The 23,759-nt window shown below is 49.9% G+C and overlaps 1 protein-coding gene across 1 annotated transcript in view; it reads right to left on the reverse strand.

Moving 5' to 3' along the window:
* Positions 1 to 1,014: 1,014 nt before the first annotated feature.
* zbtb16a (zinc finger and BTB domain containing 16a) overlaps positions 1,015 to 23,759 on the reverse strand; it is a 124,577-nt gene continuing 101,832 nt past the window's right edge. Inside the window, exons 5-7 of the mRNA XM_035625974.2 lie at positions 13,780 to 13,950; positions 4,871 to 5,041; positions 1,015 to 1,296 (exon numbers count right to left, since the gene is read on the reverse strand). Coding sequence (XP_035481867.1) covers positions 1,067 to 1,296; positions 4,871 to 5,041; positions 13,780 to 13,950 — 572 coding nt within the window. The 3' untranslated portion in view covers positions 1,015 to 1,066. The remainder of the gene's footprint in view (positions 1,297 to 4,870; positions 5,042 to 13,779; positions 13,951 to 23,759) is intronic.

Here is a 23,759-nt window from a genome sequence, read left to right on the forward strand (position 1 = left end):
ACTGTGACGCAGAGCAAAAGGAAATCAAAAATAAATGTATACGGTGAAGAAAAAGTGACGCAAGTGGAGCCTTTGGCTCTCTGGGGAGAATCGTGGAAGGATGGGGGGGGGGGGGGGGGGGGGGGGGGGGGGGGGGGGGGGGGGGGGACGCGAACGCAGAACCAGGAAGTCTTCACACGGACTGGCGGCGCCTGCCGGTTCTCACGGGCTATCTCCCCCGCCACCGCTGGGATGTCTGCGATGGGAGGTGACAAAACTGATATGGCTCCCATTTGGGAAAGAAAAAGCCCCCCCCCCCGAACAAGCGAGTTTCCTACTCACTCTGGAGTGTCCGCTTCTTAAATTCAAATTTGGAAACAGATATGTCTCAGTCCTCGGGGTGACGGACTCGGGGACGGAGGCTCGAACATCTGAACGAAAATAAAATCACGTCACCTGTTTTCCAAAAGACAATGAACTCTGAAAGAAAAGATTGGGCTCCCGGTGGCACGGACCTCAGATAGCCCTTGAGAATCTGCTTCCTCAACCACTGTGGCAGCAGCATCCCCCCCCCCCCCCCCCCCCCCCCCCCGCCGCCCCCCGGTCTCTTTCCTCGCAGCTCGCTGGCTTCATGCGGCGGCGTGAAACGACCTGAAAACGACGACGCAGTTGCAGATGTAGTGAATGACCCGGTGAATCCGAAACAATGGCGGAGAATCTCTCTCTCTCTCTCTCTCTCTCTCTCTCTCTCCGTGTCCACGTCTTGCGTCTCCTTAGCACTTGTGTCCGACCACACCCGCTCCCCCCGGCCCCCGCCCCCTCCCCCCCGCCAGGTCGCCCTGTCTTTTGCATGAAAAGAATAAAAAAGAGAAAACAAACCCGCCTCTTGCTTTTCCGAGTCTCTCGCCCCGTCGACGTTCCTCAATCGTCGACGCTCCTCGGCCTCCTCTCCGCTCAATTACATTCCCCCTCGCCTCACCTCTCCATCCCTCCCACCCCCCACCCCCAGCCCCCCAGCCCCCCCCGTCCCGCCCACCTCCACCCTCTCACGTACCCGTTTCTCTCTTCCCCTCGCTCCCTCCGGCTCTCAGACATAGCAGAGGTAGAGGTAGGTCTTCTCTATGCGCCAGTCTGGGGGCACGTCTTCGGGCTTGTGGCCCTTCATGTGCTTCTGCATGGCTGACAGGCTGGGGCAGTACTCCAGGCAGATGGTGCATTGGTAGGGCGAGGCGCCGTTGTGGGTGCGCAGGTGCTTGATCATGGCCGAGTAGTCCCTGGATCGCTGGTGGCACAGCTTGCACTCGAATGGCTTCTCACCTGCACGGAGGGCGGAAGACGACAACGACAACAACAACGTGAGTGTGTGTGTGTGTGTGTGAGTGTGTGAGTTGGGCATCGCGTCAGTCCATTGACAGCGTTGTGTCCTCCGTGAGCAGCCTCATCCATTCGTTCGACCGCTGCAACATTATTTAAACACAATACGACAATTTACTTGTCCTGCAGCAATTCCAGTAAAATCCACAGGATTAAGAAAAAAAACGACATGCGCAAGCTACAAGACGACAATAAAACCCATCGCATTGAAAGAAATGATCCCCTATTGGCAAACCATTATTTCTTATTCTTATCATTATGATTGATTAATCTGTCGCTTTCTGTCTCGATTGATCCACTAGTCGTCAATGTTGTTCATACAGCGTCATGAAATGTCGAAAAATGCCGAACGTGTTTCCCAAAGACCCCCAAGATCATGTCTAGTTCAAAAGACCAAAAGATATTCGGTTCACTGTCACAAGAGGGGAAAATATTCACATATTCACATTCAAAACTACTGGAACCGATCAATCGATTATCGGAATAGTGGAGAAGAGAATAAGACAAAAAAACACGCCTCCGTGTCAGAGCTTCGGGAGAAACACAGATCCGCCATCGCCACTAATTTACAGAGCACACATTCCACCCTGTTGGCCCGCAACGAAATGCTGCCGTTGTTATGATAATTGGGCCGCGCGCGCACATGAAGTGACAAGTCAAAGCCCTGGAGTGAAATCCCCCGCCCCCCCCCCCCCCCCCCCCCCCCCGCCCCCAACACAGCGGCCGTAAAAAGAATATCGCACCAACTCTTTTAAAGTCCATCCCGCCGCCTCCCGTAATTGGTACAAGTCTACGAGTGAAGAAAAACAAAAGCCCCCCCCCCCCCAAAAAAAAAGTACAGAGGTGAAGTTCGTCCACCTCCGACAGACGGCGTGGGCACAGTCGCCAGGCGGGTCCGTCACAATATCCCTCCGGGCAGATAAGAAAATGAGCCTCTAATTATTGCTGCGTGTTGAGGGGGATGCGCCTTTATTAAAAAAAAAAAAGCCCCCGCCGCATTAGGGTTTTTGAAATCATGTAAACGCATATCACGCTGTGCAATGGGAGAAAAAGGGAAAAAAAGAGATTGTTTTTTTTTTTAATCAAACGTGCGACTGCTGCATGTGGCAGCTGAGGCCAAACGGCGGAAAAACGATGAAGGTTTTTTCCCCCGTTCGCTGTCCCGCCGTCCTCCCGATAACTGTAGGTACGAATGTTGACTGGAGGTTTGCGGTGTCCATTTTGTTCCCGGAGCTTGCAGTTTCCCGTCGATAGGCCGACGCACCTCGACGCTGCAGGAGGTCGAGCGAGATGCTCAGCGGAGCGCGGCCTCGTGGCGATGTCGCCGTGCTTCCAGATCTCATCCCATCGCCGCGGTGATTGCGGCGCCATTGTAATTATCGCAGAAGTGATGGTAGAATTAAGAGCTGAGCTGTGCGTGAACCAGCTCTGTTATTTAACTGCGAATAAAAACAACAACCCAATAACAATATTTAGATTAACATCTCCGTGGTCTAAAAATCCCACTTGGCACTTTTAAAAGAATACGTGACATGTTTACATATCTGGTATTTCTTTTCTTTTTTCTTTTTTTTTGTATAAATCACATAATCTGGGCTACACTACACACGACACAGCTGCGACGTCCAAGAGGCACGTTTCAATTCTGCGACTCGCAGCCGAAAGCTCAACGTGCTAACGACGTGAGTGATGGCAGGGAATAATCCACCGGCGCTCGAGCCGGCAGACGCAAATTAGACATGTAAATGCCGACCTTTTCCAATGGCATTTGAAATGAGCTGTCGGAAGTGATCTGGCGCCGCGCTCGCTGTCACCTTTCAGCTTCTCGCACGTGTGTGTGTGTGTGTGTGTGTGTGTGTGTGTGTGTGTGCGCGTGCGTGTGTGTGTGTGCGTGCGCGCGCGCTGTCGGGTTTGCTGGCCTCCGCTGCCTGTTCTCTCGCTGCGTTGGTTAACCTTGACCTCTGCAGGCGGCGCGGTTTACGGCACCGTTTAGCCAATAAGCATAAATACAGTACTGAAGGTCGTCATGGTTTCTCTTTTTCTTCTTTTCTCCTTCCTCCGCTGCAGAAGTGTGGATGCCCGCACCACGCTGATGATATTGATAACCCAAACTGTAAACAGGCTCGCCTCGGAATCACCGGCTAATAATGAATTGCAAATGGGGCCCCGGGTATTGATCCGCCATTGGCATTTAGGGACGTGCGGGGAGAAGGAGGTGAGGTTGCCAATGTCGATGATTCATCAAGCAGCTGCCTTTTGTGCGAGGTGGCCTTTGACTGTGAGCTTGTCACTTGCTCTTGTTATCTGCTGTTGCTCTGCGGCTTAACGCAAAGCCCCTCTCCCCCACATAAAAGGTGAAAGGGTGGACAGGTGGGGAGCCAATTATTGGACAGCCTGCCTTGATAGTGTGGCTTAACAGCTGGCTTATTGAATGTGAGATGTGCGTGTGTGTGTGTGTGTGTGTGTGTGTGTGTGCGCGTGCGTGCACGCGTGTGTTTGAGGGAGGAGGAAGAAGAAGAAGAAGAAAAAAGAAGTAGATGGCGAGGGAGCATAAAGGCCTGGCTGTGTGCCATCCTGGGGAGCACTCGTGGTGTCTGGCGCGGAGCATGCACTCGTTCCCGGGGGGGGGGGGGCTTATCACTGTGTCAACATCTTTATGGGGCTCTAAATATACCGGGATCAATACGGAGTCTTCTGAGACATTTGTCTACTGTATCAACGGCAACGGAGATATCCATCTGCTCGGCTCCCCCCGTGCCTGGCAACTTGGATTTTCCGAAAAAAAACCCCCAAAAAAACCCAACAACCCCGAGAGTCCCTTTTAACAGGCTCCATATGCCGCGTCGATATGTTTAAGCACCAGATTATTACGAGGGGGCGAACGCGACGTAGTGCCGCGCTCACCGAGTCCAGAGAGGCGGAACTCACGTTACTCTGGGATACCGCTTTTTAAAAATTATTATACAATACTTCACTTTAGGAGAGTTTAAAAAAAAATATAATTTTAATATTGCTGATGGTTTTTTTTAAAAACATACAATGTGAACTATTCCCCCCCCGAAATATTAGACAGGACGTTCTAGACTGAGGCAGTAGCTATTTCCAGAAATGACTCCAGGACATAACTATCCCAAAAAGTGTTCTTTGAATTTTGCACACTTCAAATCCAATCCGAACTTTAACTTTGTATTTGTACATTTTGGCACATTTGTGTAATTTTCTCCTGCTGTATGGCTGCTGTGACAAATTAATCTCCCCCCTGGGGATCCATCCATCCATCCATCCATCAATACATCCATCCATCCATCCATCCATCCATCCATCCATCCATCCATCCATCAATACATCCATCCATCCATCAATACATCCATCCATCCATCCATCAATCCATCCATCAATACATCCATCCATCCATCCATCAATCCATCCATCAATACATCCATCCATCCATCAATCCATCCATCCATCCATCCATCCTTTAACCTGCGTCAGTTCGTCCTAATCCTAGTCGCCGTACCTGTGTGCACGCGGTAGTGGGTTTCCAGCTGGTGCTTGAGGCTGAACTTCTTGCCGCAGCCGTTACATTCATAGGGCTTCTCCCCGGTGTGGATGCGCTTGTGGCCCTTCAGCGTGCTCTCGTCTCGGAAGCAGCTCCCGCAGAACTCGCACTCGTACGGGTGGTCACCCGCTGCGACGTGTGGAAGAGAAAAAGAAAAGGGCAAAAGGTCAATTTCACTTGTCGATGGAGAGACAAAGAGATACAGATAACAGCATGAAGGCCAGGAACAGGACGCCGTACCGGGGATTACTTACTGTACATTTACGCGAGGAAATGGTTATTCTGACAAACAAAAATCATTTACAGTCTCCAGTTGGTCGGTTTTACGCAAAATACCTGAGCGACAGTAGCTGAGTGAAAACCCATTAACACCCTTCAATACCTGCAGACAAATGTAAACCCTTCTGTTGTCGTCGCTGTCAACAAATCACCCGCTCGCTCGTGCCGCGTTGTTCGTCGTGCGACGCCTGAAATAATTGCGGCCCGTCACGGCTGTCCGCCGGCCCCCGAGATGTATTACTGACCACGCGGTGCCGACGTCTCACGAACGCACTAATGGACGTGCTGACTGATGCGGCGAGGCCACGACAATGAACCAAGTTTGTCATCGCGGAATTTATCATCCGTCCGTGTGCAATGTGGGTTTCGGAGTCCGTCAAAAAGCCACAGAGACGCCCTTTTCTCCGAGACGTACACGTAGACTCGTACACGAGGCATCATGGGAGGCGATGCCCAGCGGTCTCGCCCGAGGACGCATCGGCATGCGGACTGGGGGAAGCGGGGATTCGAACCGCCGTCCCTCGGGTCAGTGGACGACCGTCTCTACTTCCTGAGCCCACGGCCAACTCTCTGGTCCAAACTAGTAATAACTTAAGAGCTCAAGTGAGACGGCAAACACATTCATAGTTTGACCTGCAGATGAAACCAGCGCGGGACCGATGGAGCGGTCGGCCGATAGGAAGCGGCCGAGAAGAGCCGATATGAAAACTTGACATAATAAACAATGCAGAAGGGGTGTGCATTAATGTCTCTTTCCCTTCCAAGTTCCATAAATTTGGTTGTGTTTTCTAGTTATTTACAATAAAGTTTATGGTTAAACTGTAAAATATCGAGTCTTAGAAAGGAAAATTCTGACTCCCTAATGTCGTCATGAGCATCGGCCCCAAAAATCCATATTGGTCGGACTCTAGATCGCACTGAGAGTTCGGTAAACCAAAAAAGCCGCGTTACATTTAGTTTCAACTGCCGCAATGTTGCTGGTTGGGGGACTGAACATTTCACACTGACTGCATGACCTTGAACAACACATCAGGTTATTTGTACTTTTGAGATCATCTTCGATCACTCAAAACGAGGAAGGTTTTCACGGTCGGACATATTCTGGACAGTGTGATTGGACGCATGGCAGCGTGCACCAAGGCGGCGGGCGGCGGTGGCGGCGGTGGCTGTGCGGTGCGGCGCGGCGCGGCGCGCGCACTTCGGAAATGGAGCCGACAACAGGCAGCGCGCTCCTCTGCTCCTCTGGGCTGCCTGAAGCACTCGGCCCCCGCGGGGAGCCGCTCTAATGGATATTCAGATGTCAATGATCAGGGATGTTATGATTTGCAGGAGGCTCTCACCAGCGGGTCCAAGGACTAATTGTATCCCCACGTTTGATGAGGAGCTCCTCCTTGCATCATTTGCCCCCCCCCCCCCCCCCACCCCCACTCCAGCCCCCGTCACACTCTCCATCCGACTAATGTCGTGGATATTTATTAATGTATTTCGCTCCATCGCTGCGGGTTTAAGTCGCCACCGGTGACCTATGCCTTTCATTATCTGCCTGTCCGAGCAGCAACGTGCCAGGGAATAAATTGCATTTCTCGTTATGTGCTCCTGCCACTGCCCCGCTGTTAAGGGACAATTTCACTTCCATCCTGCATGTTGTGTTTAATATCTTATATGACTTTTTACAGTATGCACGCGTGGATTTGGTTGCCTTAGGAGGAGGAAGGGGCCACGCGTGAGATGGTTACCCGTTAAATTTGGGTGTGTATTACTGGGACGGGCGAAAGCGTGCTCAACGCCGCGTGGTGTTGCACGCCTTGCCATTAAAGAGAAGCTTTGATGGGGGACGGAGGAGGGGGACAGGAAAGCGAGACGGGGACGGAGCAGGAGATGTGGGTGTGTGCGGCGGCGGCGGCGGCGGTGGGGGGGGCAGGGTAAAAAAACAAAAATCAATAAAAGTGACAGTCTTTATTTGTCTGCATGAAGTTATCAGTGGCTCCCGCTGTAAGACATTGTGCTCTTTCTGGCGTTCCAGCCACAGCAGAGATCACAATCCATCACGCGGCTCGGCGGGTCTCGCGCGGACGCCGCCGGAATAATAATTGCGCTCAGATTCACCTGTCTTTAATTAGGGGCCTCTGATCAGAGCGGCGAGCGCGATGCGAATACACAGAGGAGGCGGACGGAGGTGTTATATGTGCTTAATGTCCTGTCGCCGCCGCCGCTGCCGAGGAAACACCGTCGAATAATGGTAGCAGTGAGCTGGCTTGTCTTTTTTCCCCCCCACACACACACAACACTTTTATGTTTCATGATATCATGATAACGCATTGCGTTTACCACAAAACGTACATTCGTGGCGCTTATTTGTCTGTTTTCATTCCAGAATGTGATGGAGATCCACTGCACAGACTTGAGGATACTGACTACAGACTATGGACGGTAAATAGAGAAGCGGTAACGTACCGATTCTCTACTTCTTCCTGCACATGCACACGGTGAAGCGGATTGTGCCGTAGATACAATTTGATGTTCGCCATCAGCTGAAGACAGACAAAGAGCAGCAGACCAGGAGTGAAATGCCAAGCGGCCGCGGCCCCAGCTAGAGCATCCTGTGTGTGTGTGTGTGTGTGTGTGTGTGTGTGTGTGTACAGTATGTGCCTGGGATGCATATCACGCGTGTTTGTCTGCCGTGGCCACCGGGGGACGCCAACGGGGCAAATTTTGCACTGCGGCGCTTTAAATAAATCAGACGCAAACTCTCTATGACCACAATGTGCGGACGGCGGCGCAGTGGCCCGACAGGACACTGACTCGGGCGGACGGGACATGTCCTCAGTCCATCCCAAATCGGCCACTTTCACCTCCTTTCTCCCTCCGTCCTTCCCCATCCTCCTCTCCCCCCCCCCTTCCTCTGATGTGACCACATGGCACGCGTGACCCGGCACAGTGAGGCGGAACCACCGAGTGTGTGGTGAGAGGACCCATGGGTGCCCCCAAGCATCGCCACCTGCGTCTCCGGACCCCCCCCCAACCCAAACCACCTCTGCATTTACATAACCCCCCCATCCCTCCCCATCCCATTTACCTTCTTAGACACCCCATAGGCCTGCTGAGGGTGCCCATGGGCACCTGGGGCGTGTTCATTATATACGGTAAGCGGCTGCAAATCACCGAGCTCCATCACTGCCAGGACCAGAACTGGCTCATGCTCTCTCTCTCTCTCAATTCAATTCCTCCCTCTCTCTCTCTCTCTCCCTCCGTCTCTCTCTCTCTCTCTCTCTGGCTGTAGCACTATCAAATACAGCTGCGAACACAAAACACCCCGCCACAGCAGACAGCAAATTGGCTCTGAGTTAAACACACGCGCGCGCGCACGCACACACGCGCGGACAGACAGTGCACAACAACAGAATATTAATGAAGGCCTGGTCTGTAAAGACAGAGTGTGTGTGTGTGTGTGTGTCTGTGGCGTTAGGGAAGGGGGGAACAGCACAGCTGCCACGGTTTACGAGCCCCCGTTGTGTGTCGGTGCATGTGATGTCCAGCCTCTACTGTACCGCGCGTACATGCGACGAAGACGTACAGTACACGCGGACGAAAACAAAGAGGCAACATGGAGGCAGGCATGCGTAACATCCTGGCGTTATGGGGGGGGGGGGGGGGGAAGGTGATGAAACTGCAGGTGGATGGGGGGAAATCCGACGAGACAGACAGTGAGGGAGACATTGCGAGATTAAGATGCTGAAATAAACACCATTAAATCCCCCCCCCCCGCGCCTCCCGCCCGTCCCATCCTAAATGGAGATCCAGTGTCAGAGCCACAGTAGCGAGGCTGCGTTCAAAAGATAAGCCGGCAGACAGGTAAAATGAAGCACACATAATGAATGCCCATAAAAGTGCTTTTTCGCTGCACTCTGTCGCCAGTCGATACAACGGCGACGGTGATTAGACCAATCGCCGGAGTCGTTTCTTGAAAGCTTTTCCCCGGGGGGCAGATGACGAGATGCCACACACACGTCCATTAAAATTAGTGGTGGAACGGTCGGAATTGAGGTCTCGGTAGTTACAGGGGAAATCTCGCCCCAAAAAATGGACTCCTGCCTGTCTGAAGCCCGACCTTGAGCTGGCACCATCATGGTAATATATCAAAACAGCTTGTCGACTCCAGCGCTTTATTTTTGATCACAATAACTACGCAAAATCTGCCAAAGAAACTTGAAAAGTGCTTCAACAGGTGCTTATTTCCAAATCAGACGAGGTTGAAGATGCAACTAAACCTCCAAGAATAATACTGCCAGGCCCCAAACCACCATTAAAGACATTGCACCTTCACCTGTTCAGCTAAAAACATAAATATATGCAACATAGTTTAGCGAATAAAAATGAAATGCCCTGACGTTATATGATTTTACTTTGTACAGTTGTGTTTGAAGATTAATTGAAAAGAGCAACGACATCACATCTCTCGAAAATTGTTAAACAGCATCAGCGTCAACCTGGTAATATTTCATGATAAGATACATATTCATTGGAGATGTATAGACAATATGAGAAGAATGCGGGTTGTATGTAGTTGGATCTCGCAAAAACAGTGGAGCACCGAAAATAAAATTGGTCAAAACCATTGGTTCCGATTAGATCTTTGTATTCACTTCTGCAATAAAATGACAAACAGAAATGACTAACTATATATCATATCTCTTGAGAGAAACAAATATTAATAGATGCAATCGATTCCGTTTCAGTATTTGACTGTAAATGACTGAAATTCATTCAGATGTTCTCTTACTATCCAGCTGTCATTCAGAACCCCGAATATTCTTATATTTTAAGTATTTATAGTAAAATATGTGCATCCTCAAAGCATAATATTATAATGACATTAACCGCCAAGTAACTGACCATCACTCAGAGATGAGCCAGCCATGGACGGTGTTGAGATAAGAGACAAATAAATACCAGCGGAAATAACATGGTGTATTGTTAAGACGGTAATGTACATAACATTTCTATAATTTTAGTTTGAAGGTGGAAGGCGAAAAATGATTTTGGCTGAAGAATGCCGGACCTTCTCGATTTTCCTGTACATCTGAAAACGAGCCTACATCCAAAATGACTGGGACCAAGTTTAGCATCTTAATGCATATCGTAAAAAAACCAAAACGTAATAAACAACAGGCTGCACGAGTCTGTGCATCCACGAAGCGAGGCGCCGCGCAGGTGAATCTTAAAACCCCCGACTCTGTGAGGTGGATCCGCTGTCAAGCGCCGCTCTCAAACACTATTTTTGCACAGTGTGAATGAGATTATTAACATCAAAGTGCAAACGTGGAGCAGCGCCATGCATCCACTTCTTTCTTCTTCTTCTTTTTTTTTTTCCGATGGAGGGTAAAATTAGGACCTATTTCTGGTGCGGATGATGGCTGCGTGTGTGTGTGTGTGTGTGTGTGTGTGTGTGTGTGTGTGCGCGAGTTGCTGACTTTATAATCCCCCGACAAAAGGCCCCCGCGTCATATTTAAACGATTGCTTTCATGGCTCGGCTCATTGTGATTTAACACACCACCACGGCGGCGGATGAGGTTCAAAGTGGCACGACGGCTGCGGCGGCTCGGGCGACGAGGCTGAGGTGACATTTGCGTTGCCCGGCCCTGCGTGTGTGTGTGTGTGTGTGTGTGTGTGTGTGTGTGTGTGTGTGTGTGTGTGTGTGTGTGTGTGGGGGGGGCAGGTGGATGAGAGAGGCGCCCGCACGTGTCCCCTCCAATGTCTGCGAGACGGAGGAGATGTGCGCATCGCTACTGTACGGGAGGCATCCCCCCCCGCCCCTCCTCCTCCTCCTCCTCCTCCTCCTCCTCCTCGTCCTCCTCCAGCCCGACCCCCAGGCCGTACCGCCATTCGCACGCTAATGGTGTATTCGCCTGACTTGTAAATAGGGACGACTGCTCTCGTCGCGCTGCCTTTCGTTTCAAATATTTATCCGAGAGCCGTCGAGCTAAATCGGCTCTGACAGTGAGACTGTTATTTGAGGTCGCAGACAGGCGGCTGGGCGAGAGGGGGAAAGGAGGGGGGGGCGGAAGACGAAGGAGAGAAAAAAAGCGGCCATCCCCTTTGCTGCTGAAATTGGATTCATTTCCATGTTTTCATATTCTGTCATGGTAGTGGGTTCTTCACACCCCCCCCCCCCCCCCCCACCTCCCTCCCTCCCTCCTCACTCTGGATAGCCACATCCATCAGGCTACCTCTGCTCCCCTGCAACAATGTATTAGTATCCAGGCCTCGCCGGAGAGAATTGCTAGTGGACGGAAGAAAAAACAACAACAACAACAACAACAACAACAACAGCAGCAGCAACAAAATAGTCGCCGCGAATAAGCTTCGTCTGCCCGATGCAGAATTCATTCGTTCCGTTGACCTGGATTAATGCTGTTTATTCAGCTCAGCTCGAGCAGCAATGGAAACGGATCTGGAGAACATCATTCATTCGCGCTCCCTAAAATAAAACACGCTTTTCTTTGTATTGGACTGTGAGTCATGTTCATGTCATGATAGTCATGATAATCCCATTGTCGTGTCGAGTGCAAGGTGTGTGTGCACCGCAGTGTCGGACAGAAAAAAATTATTTCTACCGTATCTGAAAACAGAAAGAGATTCACAAAAAGATTTTTTTTTTTTTTAATTCTTCTCAGTTTTAGGTGAATATTGGTGAAAAAATTCAAAACTCAAATCAAATTTGAGCTAATCATCCGTTTTGAAAATAAACATCCGCAATTTAAGACATAAGGTAAGACTCTATAGAGATGAATATAACTAATAGATAGATACTTATATACAATCGACGTAAAGATTTCTTAAAAAATGACACTTATATATTCACATGAGGCATTATCTTACTAAATATGCACTCATATCATAGATTCTAGAATTGGAATCAAGAATTAGAATTAATATAGAGTTTTACTTTCATGTTAATTTGCTGAAACAAAGGAAATTATGATTTTGGATTTGATTTTTGTGATTTCTTGGTGGGAGAAACCTAAATATGCAAAAAGACAAAAATGTGCAGTACAATTAACAGAAATTAATAGAAATCTGATATGATGTGTGACAATATTAGTTATTATTATTTCCATACACCTTTTAAAAGGTAAAAAATATGTATATTTTTTCCTGCTGATGTTAATCTAGTCTTGTCAGTAGGTGGTATCATAATTTATGAGGATAAAAACGAATACTTTCTTCAAACACATACAGTGTTCATGATGTGGAGGGATATCGAAATATTAACAACAACCCCAAAAACAAGTTTCAGTGCTAATCTCGTGCTGAAACGTTAAACCCCTCCTGAACGGCTCTGCTTTACTAGAACGCCGCCATTAACGCGCCGTTAGTGCCCGGAACTGTTCCAATAATTAAAATATGTCAAATATAAAGCCAACAAGTCCTAGATCGTCAATGCAAATCCCTTCTGCTGCACTCTACTCTGGCCTGGCAACAAACACAATACATTCAACGCGCTCTTTAAATAAAGTGGCGGACACAAATAGCGAATGGCACGGTCACTGCAAATGCTCATTTAAGCATGACCAACAGAGTTGAGTAATTTCCTGGGCAGAAATGCAGCATCAGCAGCAGCAGCAGCAGCAGCAGGAGCAGCAGCAGCAGCAGCAGCAGCGTTGTGCTGGTTCACACCCGAGTCACTGATGTAGAACAGGCTGGACCAGGGGTGGGGGGATAAATCACCGGTCGGGCATGTATGTCAAATAACCAGGACATTTAGTATTTCTATGAGCTGGGTCTATAATTAGTTTTAACTGGTTGGCATCTTTACCGTGTAAGTTATAGTCAATGATTTAATGGTGGGTTTAGGCCCTGATGGAGGCAGAGGGTCAAACGAACACTACACTTAAAAATACCATCATTTTTGAAATAACGTCTGGGTTTAGGGCTCGGGTTCGGTCACGCCGGCCGAACGATTGGCGAACGACAATCGGAAACACTATAGTGTGTGTGAAATAATGCTTATTGGCTGGCTGTCACCTACAAGGTGTAATGACGGTGAACAGACATGATGTGGCCATGGCAACAACCGCAAGAACTGCGTGACGAGGTAACTCAACGCTTCAGCTCACGTGAACTGTCTTTGTTTTATTCTTTCATATGAGGCCGACGCCGCATTCAAGTCTGGACGGGGCAGAGGGGAAGATCTCAGACTTTTTCGGCGGGGGGGGGGGGGGGGGGGGGGGGGGGGGGGGGGGGTGGTGCAAGATGAGAACTGCTGCCCCCTCATGTCAAAAAGAGCGAGGTGTGTCGCGGTGAAACTTCCATGCAGCGGTTGAAAGGAATTGGACTTTTCATAGGGAACAGCTGGAAAACAGCAGAGGGATTTCATGTCTGAAGGCGAAGGGATTTCCCAGGACGGGTATCAGACGTACTCGGATCTACTCAGTTTGCTACGACCACAGCCCAGCGCACGAGCGGAGGCTGCAAATGACTAGACGGATAATACACAGCGGTGCACATCAGTGCTTCCAATTTGACCTTCACGGCGGCGGCGGCGGCGGCGGCGCAGAGGGCTCATGCGAGTGCACGCTCCACCGACCTGTGTGTGAGCGCAGGTGACGCTTGAGTGCAGTGTGGCTGGGGAAAGTCCGGTTGCACTCGCTGCAGATGTAGCTGCGGACGCCGGCGTGGACCTCCATGTGCTGCTGCAGCGCCGTCTGGGTCTGGAAGCGCTTCCCGCACAGCAGGCAGAAGATGGCCATGTCCGAGCCTGCGTTGGGAGAAAAAGAAAAAAGAGACACACACGAGGGGAATTAGCGCTGAGAGCCGGGGGCCATTCATTATCAAAGATTTATTATCACCTGAATCCCAGTTGAATTTTTTGGTTTGTTTTGGGGTGGGCTGGCACATTATAGGTAACGAAACCCGTGGCTTCATGGGCTTACGTGAAAAAAATGCTGTATTTATAGGATTTAAGTTACGGACCATACTCATGCTCTAGGGCGGGTGAACCGCAAAGATAAAGATCTCCTGTGCAATGCTTCAATCGAATCTCGGCCCTGGCGAGCAGCGTGCATTTTTCTCCAGCAGAGATAAAGAGCACACAGTGGCGAGCACAACAACACACAAAATCACAAACGCACGCAAGCACGCACACACACACACACACACACTCCGACACAGTCGCACGCTCCCGTGAACACACTCCCCTTCACAGTTTTTCAATTACCAGGCCGGGGGAAAACTCTGGGGAAGGACTGAGTGTTTGGAGCTCAGTTTCTATTTCATCAGTCAATAACACATCTTTGGGGCAAAGCTGACACTAATTTAAAAATCTATGAAGAGCAGCCCGCCTCATGTTCATAACCACCGGAGGAGGCGGAGGGCCCACGACAGCCTCCGCGCCGGATCAATCACTGTCTCGGCTGCAACTGCGCGAACTACGGAACGGGGGTTAGGGGGTGTGTGTGTGTGTGTGTGTGTGTGCGTGTGCGTGTGCGTGTGTGTGTGTGGGGGGGGGGATGCACCGCCGAAGGATGATGATAGGAGGGAGGGAGAGAGGAGACTGGTTCCTGGAAAGCAGGTAGAGATAGGAGATGTGGTATGAAGCAAGGGAAAGCGACGTGGAAACCCACTGTAAGAAGAACAAAACTCTAATTTCGGGGCACGAAGGGGAAATAAATAATTCCCCCTTGTCGAAAAAACTGGCCTGAGGGACTGAAGTTATATTCGTGGTCCCCGGAGGAGGACTCCTAACAGCTGACCTAAGACCTAACACCGCACCTTTCATTCTCAGAGGTATTTCTCTGAGTCTATCAGTGCAGATCACCATGAAATGTGCAGATCAAATTCATGATATTTATACTAAACGTCACATCATTTGCCGCGCTACAGGTCAAACTTTCTCTACAATGTTGATTTTGAGTATTAAACTCAATTTTTGGTCTTTTCTCTCTGTATTTGAATATATATATGTATGTATATATATATATATATATATACATATACATATTTATAGATACACAAATAGTGTTGTTTATACATATAGAACAATTATATCATCTTATTTTGAAAGGGCATCTCAAAATGCTCATCGTGACAGTGTTTGCATGTCCATCTTTTTCATATTCATATCACTTAGTTTTTGTTTCGATACGATTTTTCTTTTTCTTCTTCTTCTTCATCAAAACAAACCGTGACCATAAACCGCATTTAACGTGTTGTGCACCGCCGGCCTCTCGCACAAAAGGACTCGCAGGCACGCGTGTCACGGCCATAACCATAACGGCAAATGTAGAAAATCAAATCAGTGACTGGCCGCGTTTAATCGTGTAATAAAGTAACGGCAATAAAAGGACATCCATGTGAACATGTTACCGTCTATTGCATCAGCTCGGATCGAGACGTGACGTACCCGCTGAGGGTCCGGACGGAGAAGTGTGCGAGTCTGGCAACTGAAACACACGTGTGAACCGGTGCCACACTAGTTGTTTTGTCCTGTATTTTATTTTCCTCTCCTCCTCTGTGCTTTTATCAATGAAGAGGCTATCGACTGGGGTCGATGGCTCCCGGAATCCCTCTAGGACTCCAGGTACTTAAGTGGCGTTGATTGACAAGCCTGCCTCCTGTTCACACCCCCGATTCCCTCTCTCTTTAGTTTCACCCTCTTTAGTTTTGTCGGGCTCCGGCTCTGACTAGTGGGCTTGGCGTCGCCGGGGGGCGGACGTCGTCCTCCGGGGGCCCCCCGCCAGACCAGATCGCACGAATCTGAAGGCGCAAAGAGTTGTTGTCTTCTGAAAATGAAATAGGAAAATGGCCCTGATCGGTTTCGGAGGCAGAATAAGTGAGAGAGACGGAGGAAGACTGAGAGAGGGGGACTTTGGTCGAAGACGGAGGCAGGAAGAAAAGAAAAAAAGAAAAGCTCTTGGAATGTAAAAGGTCAGGAGACCTTTTGACCTTAGGCCAGGGCAAAGGTGTGGTCTCGGGTGGAAATATGAAACCCAGATACCGACACACACACACATGCACACACACACGCACACGCACACACACACACACACACACACACACGCGCAGAATAAACAAACCTGCTGAACAAAAGGCGGACACGCCGGGGTGAAAAATACTTTTTTTTTTTTTTTTTTAACTTTGAACTCACGGGCGGCTACATTTGTGAGTCACATCAGCGGCTTTCAAAGAAGCCCGACAGTCGGCGCCCTTCATAGGTGTGCGCTTTCAAAGCAGCGCGAGGCGGCACACCAACGCAAACACGCAACGGAACTGCGCGGCGGGAGAACAAACACAATGGCGACAAACGAACTTAAAACTGCATGAACGACATCTTGGATGTACACCACACATCTTTGTGATGTCAGCCCTGGTGTTCAATGCCGAAACATAAGGACGCATCCTGCGATGTAATGAGAGCAGAGGACCTATGAGACGAAAGGTGCTTCAGCCTTTCTCCTCGTTCCTATTGAGCGGTTCCATCTCGTCCATCCCTCAAAGGAGTGGACGCTCCTCCGTCTTAAAGAACGAGCTTCGGGGGATGGACTATACGTCGTGTGCTGATGTAGTGGCAACACGAGAAAATGAATGGCTTAACACGAACATGACCGCGAGCTCGAGACTCGTGAGAGAGAAAATCTATATATATACATATATATGTATATATGTATATATATATATATATATGTATATATTCGACGGTGGTGGGATGTTAAATGTAAATCCGGGCTTTGAAAGATTCTCTCCTGTAGCCGACTCCCATAGATGTTCCAGGCAAGGCTCTTCGACGGTCTGAGTCTGGCTACCTTGTTGTCGCCGGGCCCCTCGTGTTACTGCGAACGCACAGTTCGGGAGCGTACTGCCGAAAACCCTGATTAGTGTTAGACAAAATTAAGTGGTGCAAACTAAACAGTCGGCGCAGGGAATAACGTGTGTGTGTGTGTGTGTGTGTGTGTGTGTGTGTGTGTGTGCGTGTGTGTGTGTGTGTGTGTGTGTGTGTGTGTGTGTGTGTGTGCGTGTGCGTGCGCACGCGGCGGCGAAGTGGGTAAAAGTGTTGTCGGCTGCTGATAGATGAAGAGAGCGGTGGAGAGATAAAAAAACAAACAAAAAAAAAAATAGAGAGGAAGGAAAGGTGGGAGAAAAGTAGTTGGCCCAGGAGGTCCATTACAGTGTAAAATTGAGTCGGCCCAAAGTGACACCTGGGAGGAGGAGGAGCGGGGCGAGGGGTGGTGGTGGGGGGCTCTTAGTCTCAGTCCTGTGAGGTTGTTTTGGAATAATTTACCTCCTCCGACCAGCCTCTCTCTCTCTCTCTCTCCGTCTCCCGCCATCTATTTATAAAAGCCTGGGCAGTGTGTGTGTGTATGTGTGTGTGTGTGTGTGTGTGTGTGTGTGTGTGTGTGTGTGTGTGTGTGGCCGCAGCAGAGGCGGCAGTATCCTAATGGGCCTGGAGTGGCGGGGCTGCTGTTATTTAAGTGGGGGACGGACAGAGGCCGGTAATGGAGAGGAATACTCCCCGACGGGGGGCGGCAGCGTCCGCGGTGGGCACAGAGCGGGGACACGGCCCGAGGCTGGATGACGTGAAGTCACTGTGGTCCAACCAGCATACGCGCGTGGTCGTATCAAAGAGTGTTCGCGGATTTGACCGATGTTCTGTAAAGTAACGGAAAGTGCGGATTCTCGGGCCGTGTCACGCCGACCGCCGCCCTCACCTCTACAGGCTCATCAACCACGCGTTTAAGGCCCACAGTACCTCCCTTCACCAGTAGAGGCGCCATCAGAGGAAACGGTCCATGTGGCCGTCGTACGGAGTTGGAGGACACGTCGCCTAGACACCTCGCAGACTCCGCGTGGCTGTTTTTACCCGGTGTACGCTCATTCTCGGGCGAGAAGCTTCTCGCTGCACGCGCGAACGCCAACGTGTCCCGCCCTCGCCGCCTACACGGACGCATGCGCAGAAATTGACTAAATGCTCCGTGCACGAAAGGGCACCTACCGTTTCTCAAGAGGCGCCGCGGGAACCTGGCGACGTTTGGCCGCAACAGTGACAATTCAGATATGGCGGGTTTTTTTGTTGTAGCGTGGGTCGTGACGGCCCCTTAAAAAAAAAAAACAACAACAACAGAAGAATCCATCCGGAGCGCCCGCGCAGTGCCGCGCCCGTAGTCGACTCCGGACGACGGTTGAACGCGCCCCGGCCGAGGCCTCGCAATGCAGCGCGCGCTGCAAACGGAGGACCTGCCAGAGTTAATGAGGCAGAGAGCAGCGGGACCTCAGCACAAGGTGTTCAATCACGGGCCATTACGGCGGCCCCTCCGCCTCTGTCACCGCTCGCACATGTCAATAGCGATCCATGGTTTGCGCGCGGAGGGCAAGGGTGGTGACCGAACGTGGGTGTTTGCATCCTGAATAAAACAGGCGCGGGTCCGGAGCGTTCACCCCGGCCTACTGGAGACATTAGTGTGATAGAAACTACGCAACTATGCACAAGCATGTACAGTTGAGAGGTGCGTCACAACGAGCGGCACGATGACAACAGAGACACCGCTGCTTAAAAAATTGATTTGCCGCTCGCATATTCTGCTTTTTTCTGGGGGTTTTTTTTTCCCACGGGTCATTTGAGGTGTGGACATAAAAATGGGCCAACTCTGATCAGACTGCAGGAAAAACAAAATACGCCACGGCTGCAACGGTGAGAATACGTTTGTACCGCTATGTAGAGAACAACTTTTGATTGTTTAAATTCTGTTTGGCATCTTTAACACTTTGTTATCGTGCGCTCTAAGTCAATCCGGACAAGGACGGCCTCCACAAACCAATCCAATCATTGCCCCTTTTCCATGTGAACGAATGACGGCTCATTGCGAAAACAGGCCGACCCCGTCTTTCTCCCTTTTTCTCGCCTGCCCGGGCGAATCCTCGGCGCCGCCGCGCCGACACTCACCGCCGACAGGCCCCAGTCACAACACACCCCCGCCGCTGTGGAGCGGAGCGACGTGCGAGAGAAACCTTTCCCCCGGTTGCTCTTTAGCTTCTGCCTGGACCCGACGTGAGCCGCTGTCGCTCTCATCCGCAATCGGGCTTTCATCGCACATTAGGTCGCGGCGGCCGTGACGAAAAGGTCACAGAGAAAGCTTTTTTTTTTTTTGTTGAAAAACCCGAGAAATGCATCTTGTCACCAAGAAACAAATAAATGCCTTCTGTAATTTACTATCGTATGGATCGGAAAAGGTCCTCGGATGAAATACTAAGGGCACGTCGCTCGCACTAGATTACCATATTTGGCTGATGGCTTGCCAACACGCGCCATCCCACAATGCAACACAACATGAAAATGGCCGTCCGTCAGCACATATCTTACATCAGTGGTTCCTAGCTCGGGGATATACAGGAACCCCCCCCCCACCCCCCCTTTAAGACGTTGAATTGAAAAAAAGAAAGAGAATTTATTTAATGAAATAGAAAAGCAGTTATAACAACTACTGCTATGAAACAATATGAGAAGCAAAAATTGCTCCCTGTCAAAAACCTGTGCTGAAAGCAAAGTGACTGTTTGGTTCATGGGTAATGAGCCAAAAGAAGGCTGCAAATTACGAGGGCTGCAACTGAGGATTATTTTCCTTATCCATTAATCTGTCGATTATTTTTCTCGATTAATCGATTAGTTGTTTCAGACATCAACCTCAAGATGATGTCTGGTTTTGTCCACACACCAAAGCTATTGAGTTGACTGTCACAGAGGAGCAAAGAAACCAGAAAATATTCACATTTAAGAAGCTGAAATCAGAGAATTTTGATTTTCCCCCATAAAAACTACTTGAACCGATGATCAAAATAGCTGGCGATCCATTTAGTGATCGAATGCTCATCGATTACTCTGCCATACCGATTACAATAATATATGAATACATATTAAAACCAAAAAGTTTTAATATGTATTGTTTTAATATTAGTGAATGTAATGGAACTGAGAAAGACTGTATATCAAAGTAAGTACAATGAAATGAAGTCCCTGAATGTTTAAAAATATCCCGACAATATTGATTCAGCAGCGATACGATCAATCCAACAGCGGCCTCTGAGCAATCGGCTCAAACAACCAATAGCTCGCCGCATTATTCTCGCGCGGCAGAAAAACAAGAAATCAGAGAAAAGGCCATCTCTGTTATAAGAAACGACCCCCCCCCGCCCCTCTCTGTGTTGTTGTTTTGTTTCTTCTTCGCCGCCGCCCCCGTTTTCCAATCGGCCAGTGATAATTCACGTCGGGGCCCGCAGCCGCCGCTGACACCGCAAGATGAACTGCTCGCAGCTAGATTAATGCCACCAGATGCCAGGCGAGATGCCATATTAATTACCCAGAGATAATGTCAGCGCAGCCATATGGCAGCTCAACTGGCCATTTAGTTGACAGGGAGAGGTCTTTATAGCCGTGCAAATTTCCCCCCCCCCCTCGTCTTGCACGGCGCCACAGCCCGCCGCCATATTTTTCTCCCCACTGTAGCAAGTGGAGCACTTCACCACTATTAGCACACGATTACTCAGACCGCAGCGCGCGCTCAGGGGCGAGTGATGACGGATAACAATGCATTATTGAAGGAGGCTTGATGAGTGAAGGTTTTTTCCAGTATTTACTGTACTTCAAATGTACTGGTTAAACAAAACAACCCCCCCCAAAAAATCAAGACTCGATTCAATTTCTTTGTCATAAAGGTTTGATAACGACATCTTAGCAAACATTGTTAAATATACATATAATACATAAATATATAGGCGCCATCAAATTAACTTTTTACTCTTATGTTTGGAAAGAAATTTGCCCACAACTTAATTTTCATGATTTTGCTGAAATGTATTTGTGACCCATTTTCTTCTTCAGTAGAAAAACTAAAACGCCGGAGGGGAGAAGTGGCACAGACGGATCGGGGAGGTCACGGGGAATTTCTGCTTTTGATCTTTCAATGACACTTGTCAACTGTACGGAAACCCCCCCCCCCCCCCAAAAAAAACGTACGGCGGCGCCCGTAGAGAACACACAAACCAAAAAAGTGCAATCGTTTCTCTCCGTGTAACTACACGGAGCATGTATTTGAAGGGAGGAAGCGTTTTCCTTTAACGCGAGCACTCAGACCTTAAATACACATCACGAGAACCGTAAAGGAAATCTCAAAACCCCTTTCCCCCCTCGTGCGACTGCAGTGGACGTAAACACCGAAGTGTCGGCGGAATTTATTTACCAGCCCGTGTTTATTCTTTCCTTCACCCCCCCCCCCGCGCCGACTGTAAAGATCATAAATGATGCAAGCTGGGAATTAATGTCAACGCGAGGGACAGCGGCGAAGCCCCTTCACCGCGATTTACGGCTGAACGGCCGGCCCCCTTCTTGTTGTGGACTCTGCGGATCATTTACAAGGACAGAGCGAGCTCGCCATCCGATCCGCCCGCCGCCACTGGCCCCCCGACATCTCCTCCTCACCCACCACCGCCGCCGCCGCCGCCGCCGGAGCACCCACCCGCCCCCACTCTCCAATCCCCACAAATCCGATTTAATCAGACAACTTGTGCAGTGTGGCTCGGAGTAAGAAAAAGGATAATTAGTAAACAGAGGAGCTACTCGCCGGGCTTCATTGGCATTCGCACCGGGTTACTGTGTCGCATTTAAAATGCAGTCTGATGAAGTCTACAGAATCAAACCATTTGTTACTCCTATTGAGGAGGCTTCGGGCTACTGGCAATTAAATTGGAATTAGCGCTGGGGAATGAGATACGGCAGATTCATACCAAGGAGGGGAGGGAGGGGGTTGGGGACACACACACACACACACACACACACACACACACACACACACAGAGGGAGCTCTCTGTCTGGACCCGGCCCTGCCGTGTACAGTGGGTCAAATCAAACGCGAGTGATTCGATTGACAGAAGTCGAGGGGGAAAAATCCGCGGCTTTTGTGCGTCCCCAATATCTGAGGGGCTTCGACGTGATAATGGGCCCAAATGCGTCGCCTAAAAAAAACAAACTCGGCGTCTCAGTTTTCGAGGGGGAGAGTGGAGAGGGAGAAACAAAAGATGCCATTTGCGCGGCGCCACGGCCGACTGGAGCGCAGCGTGGAGAGGAGAGCTGGTCCACAGGCAGAGGGAGGAAGGGATGGACGGGTGGATGGAGGGGGGGGGGGGGGGGGGGGGGGGGGGGGGGGGGGGGGGGGGGGGCAGATAAATGAAGTGGAAATGAGAGGGAGCAGCTCCTGTGCTACAGCTGGCCTCCCCAGCTCTCGGCCAAACTGGCCCCGACAACTGGCTCGCTCCTCCTCTGGCAGCCAGCGGGCCGGGGGTTCAGCGGCGGGGGGGGGGGGGGCCCCGGCGAAGGGGGGGACGTGCAACTGGTGAAGAGCCAGGAGGGGCCACGAAGAAGGACCTGCCCGCTTATCCTAGCACTTACCGAAAATATAAATATGCCCTGGAGTGCAGGCTGCAATCCAGGGCAGAGGGCTTCCATCATTTCACATGTAGGTGTCACCTGAACCTAGACTATTGAGTATTCTTGTTTTTGGTTACTGCTTCTGTTCATATGATAGTTTTTTTTCTTGTGCAAAAAAATGAGAAAATTCTGTAAATAAATGGGAGAGAAATGAATGAATGAAAAGGGCCCGTGAGTGAAGTGACCACTGTGGCTTTTCGAGGCTTGCATCAGCATCATCACTCTGGACTTTAAAAAACGAGCAGATCCCGTTGAAAAAAATGCTGCTGCTCACAGTTACTTGAAGACGCTAAATGATTCTGCACGTCAAAAGCAGGGCCTGACAAACAGACGCCATCGATCGCATCGATGGGGACTGTGGGATCCAGGGGCGTTCGAGAACCAACCCGTTCGTTCACGGCGGTATGAAATTTGCGTATGTACGTGTAGTAGCATCGTGTGACTAAGCGATGGAGCGCCTATATTCTCAGATATGTTCCCTGCGCACCAATGTCACGGAGACAAATACCTGCACATTAAATAACGCTGGCAAATAGAGCGCAACTGATGGAGTTGAATTAAAGCGCTTAATTTACCTCGTGACCCCTGTGAAATTGAGAAAAAAATATAAAAAAAATAAGCAGAGCGAAATGTGCCATTAGACGGAGGAGGAAAAATAGCAAGCGGGACGATCATCGCAGTTAAATGTGTGTGTGTGTGTGTGTGCGTTTGTGAACGCGTAAATGCACATATGCACTCAAATGCTTCGTCCTCAAGGTTAAATACAAAGATGTTGCTCAAGCAGAAGCCCATTACTGCGGGAAACCAATGAAAATAAATGACGGCCTTCGGTGGGAGGTTCGCGCATCCCACGGAGAAATTTGCGCAGCTCAGTCATCTGTATCACCAGTTGGGTTTTTTGTTTTTTTTCTTCCCTTCCCTCTCCTCCCGCATGTGATGCTCGACTGTGTGTTTGCAGATGAGGCGCAACGGGGAATGGAGGCATTTTCACCCTAAAATGTATCCGTCGATCTGTCAGCGAGATTGACGATCTCGAAGGTGGGGCAGAAAAAAGAAATCCTCTCAGATCCTACGCGCTGATTTGACCGCTTACGACG

Source organism: Scophthalmus maximus, chromosome 2, assembly GCF_022379125.1.
Source record: "Scophthalmus maximus strain ysfricsl-2021 chromosome 2, ASM2237912v1, whole genome shotgun sequence".
NCBI lineage: Eukaryota > Metazoa > Chordata > Actinopteri > Pleuronectiformes > Scophthalmidae > Scophthalmus > Scophthalmus maximus.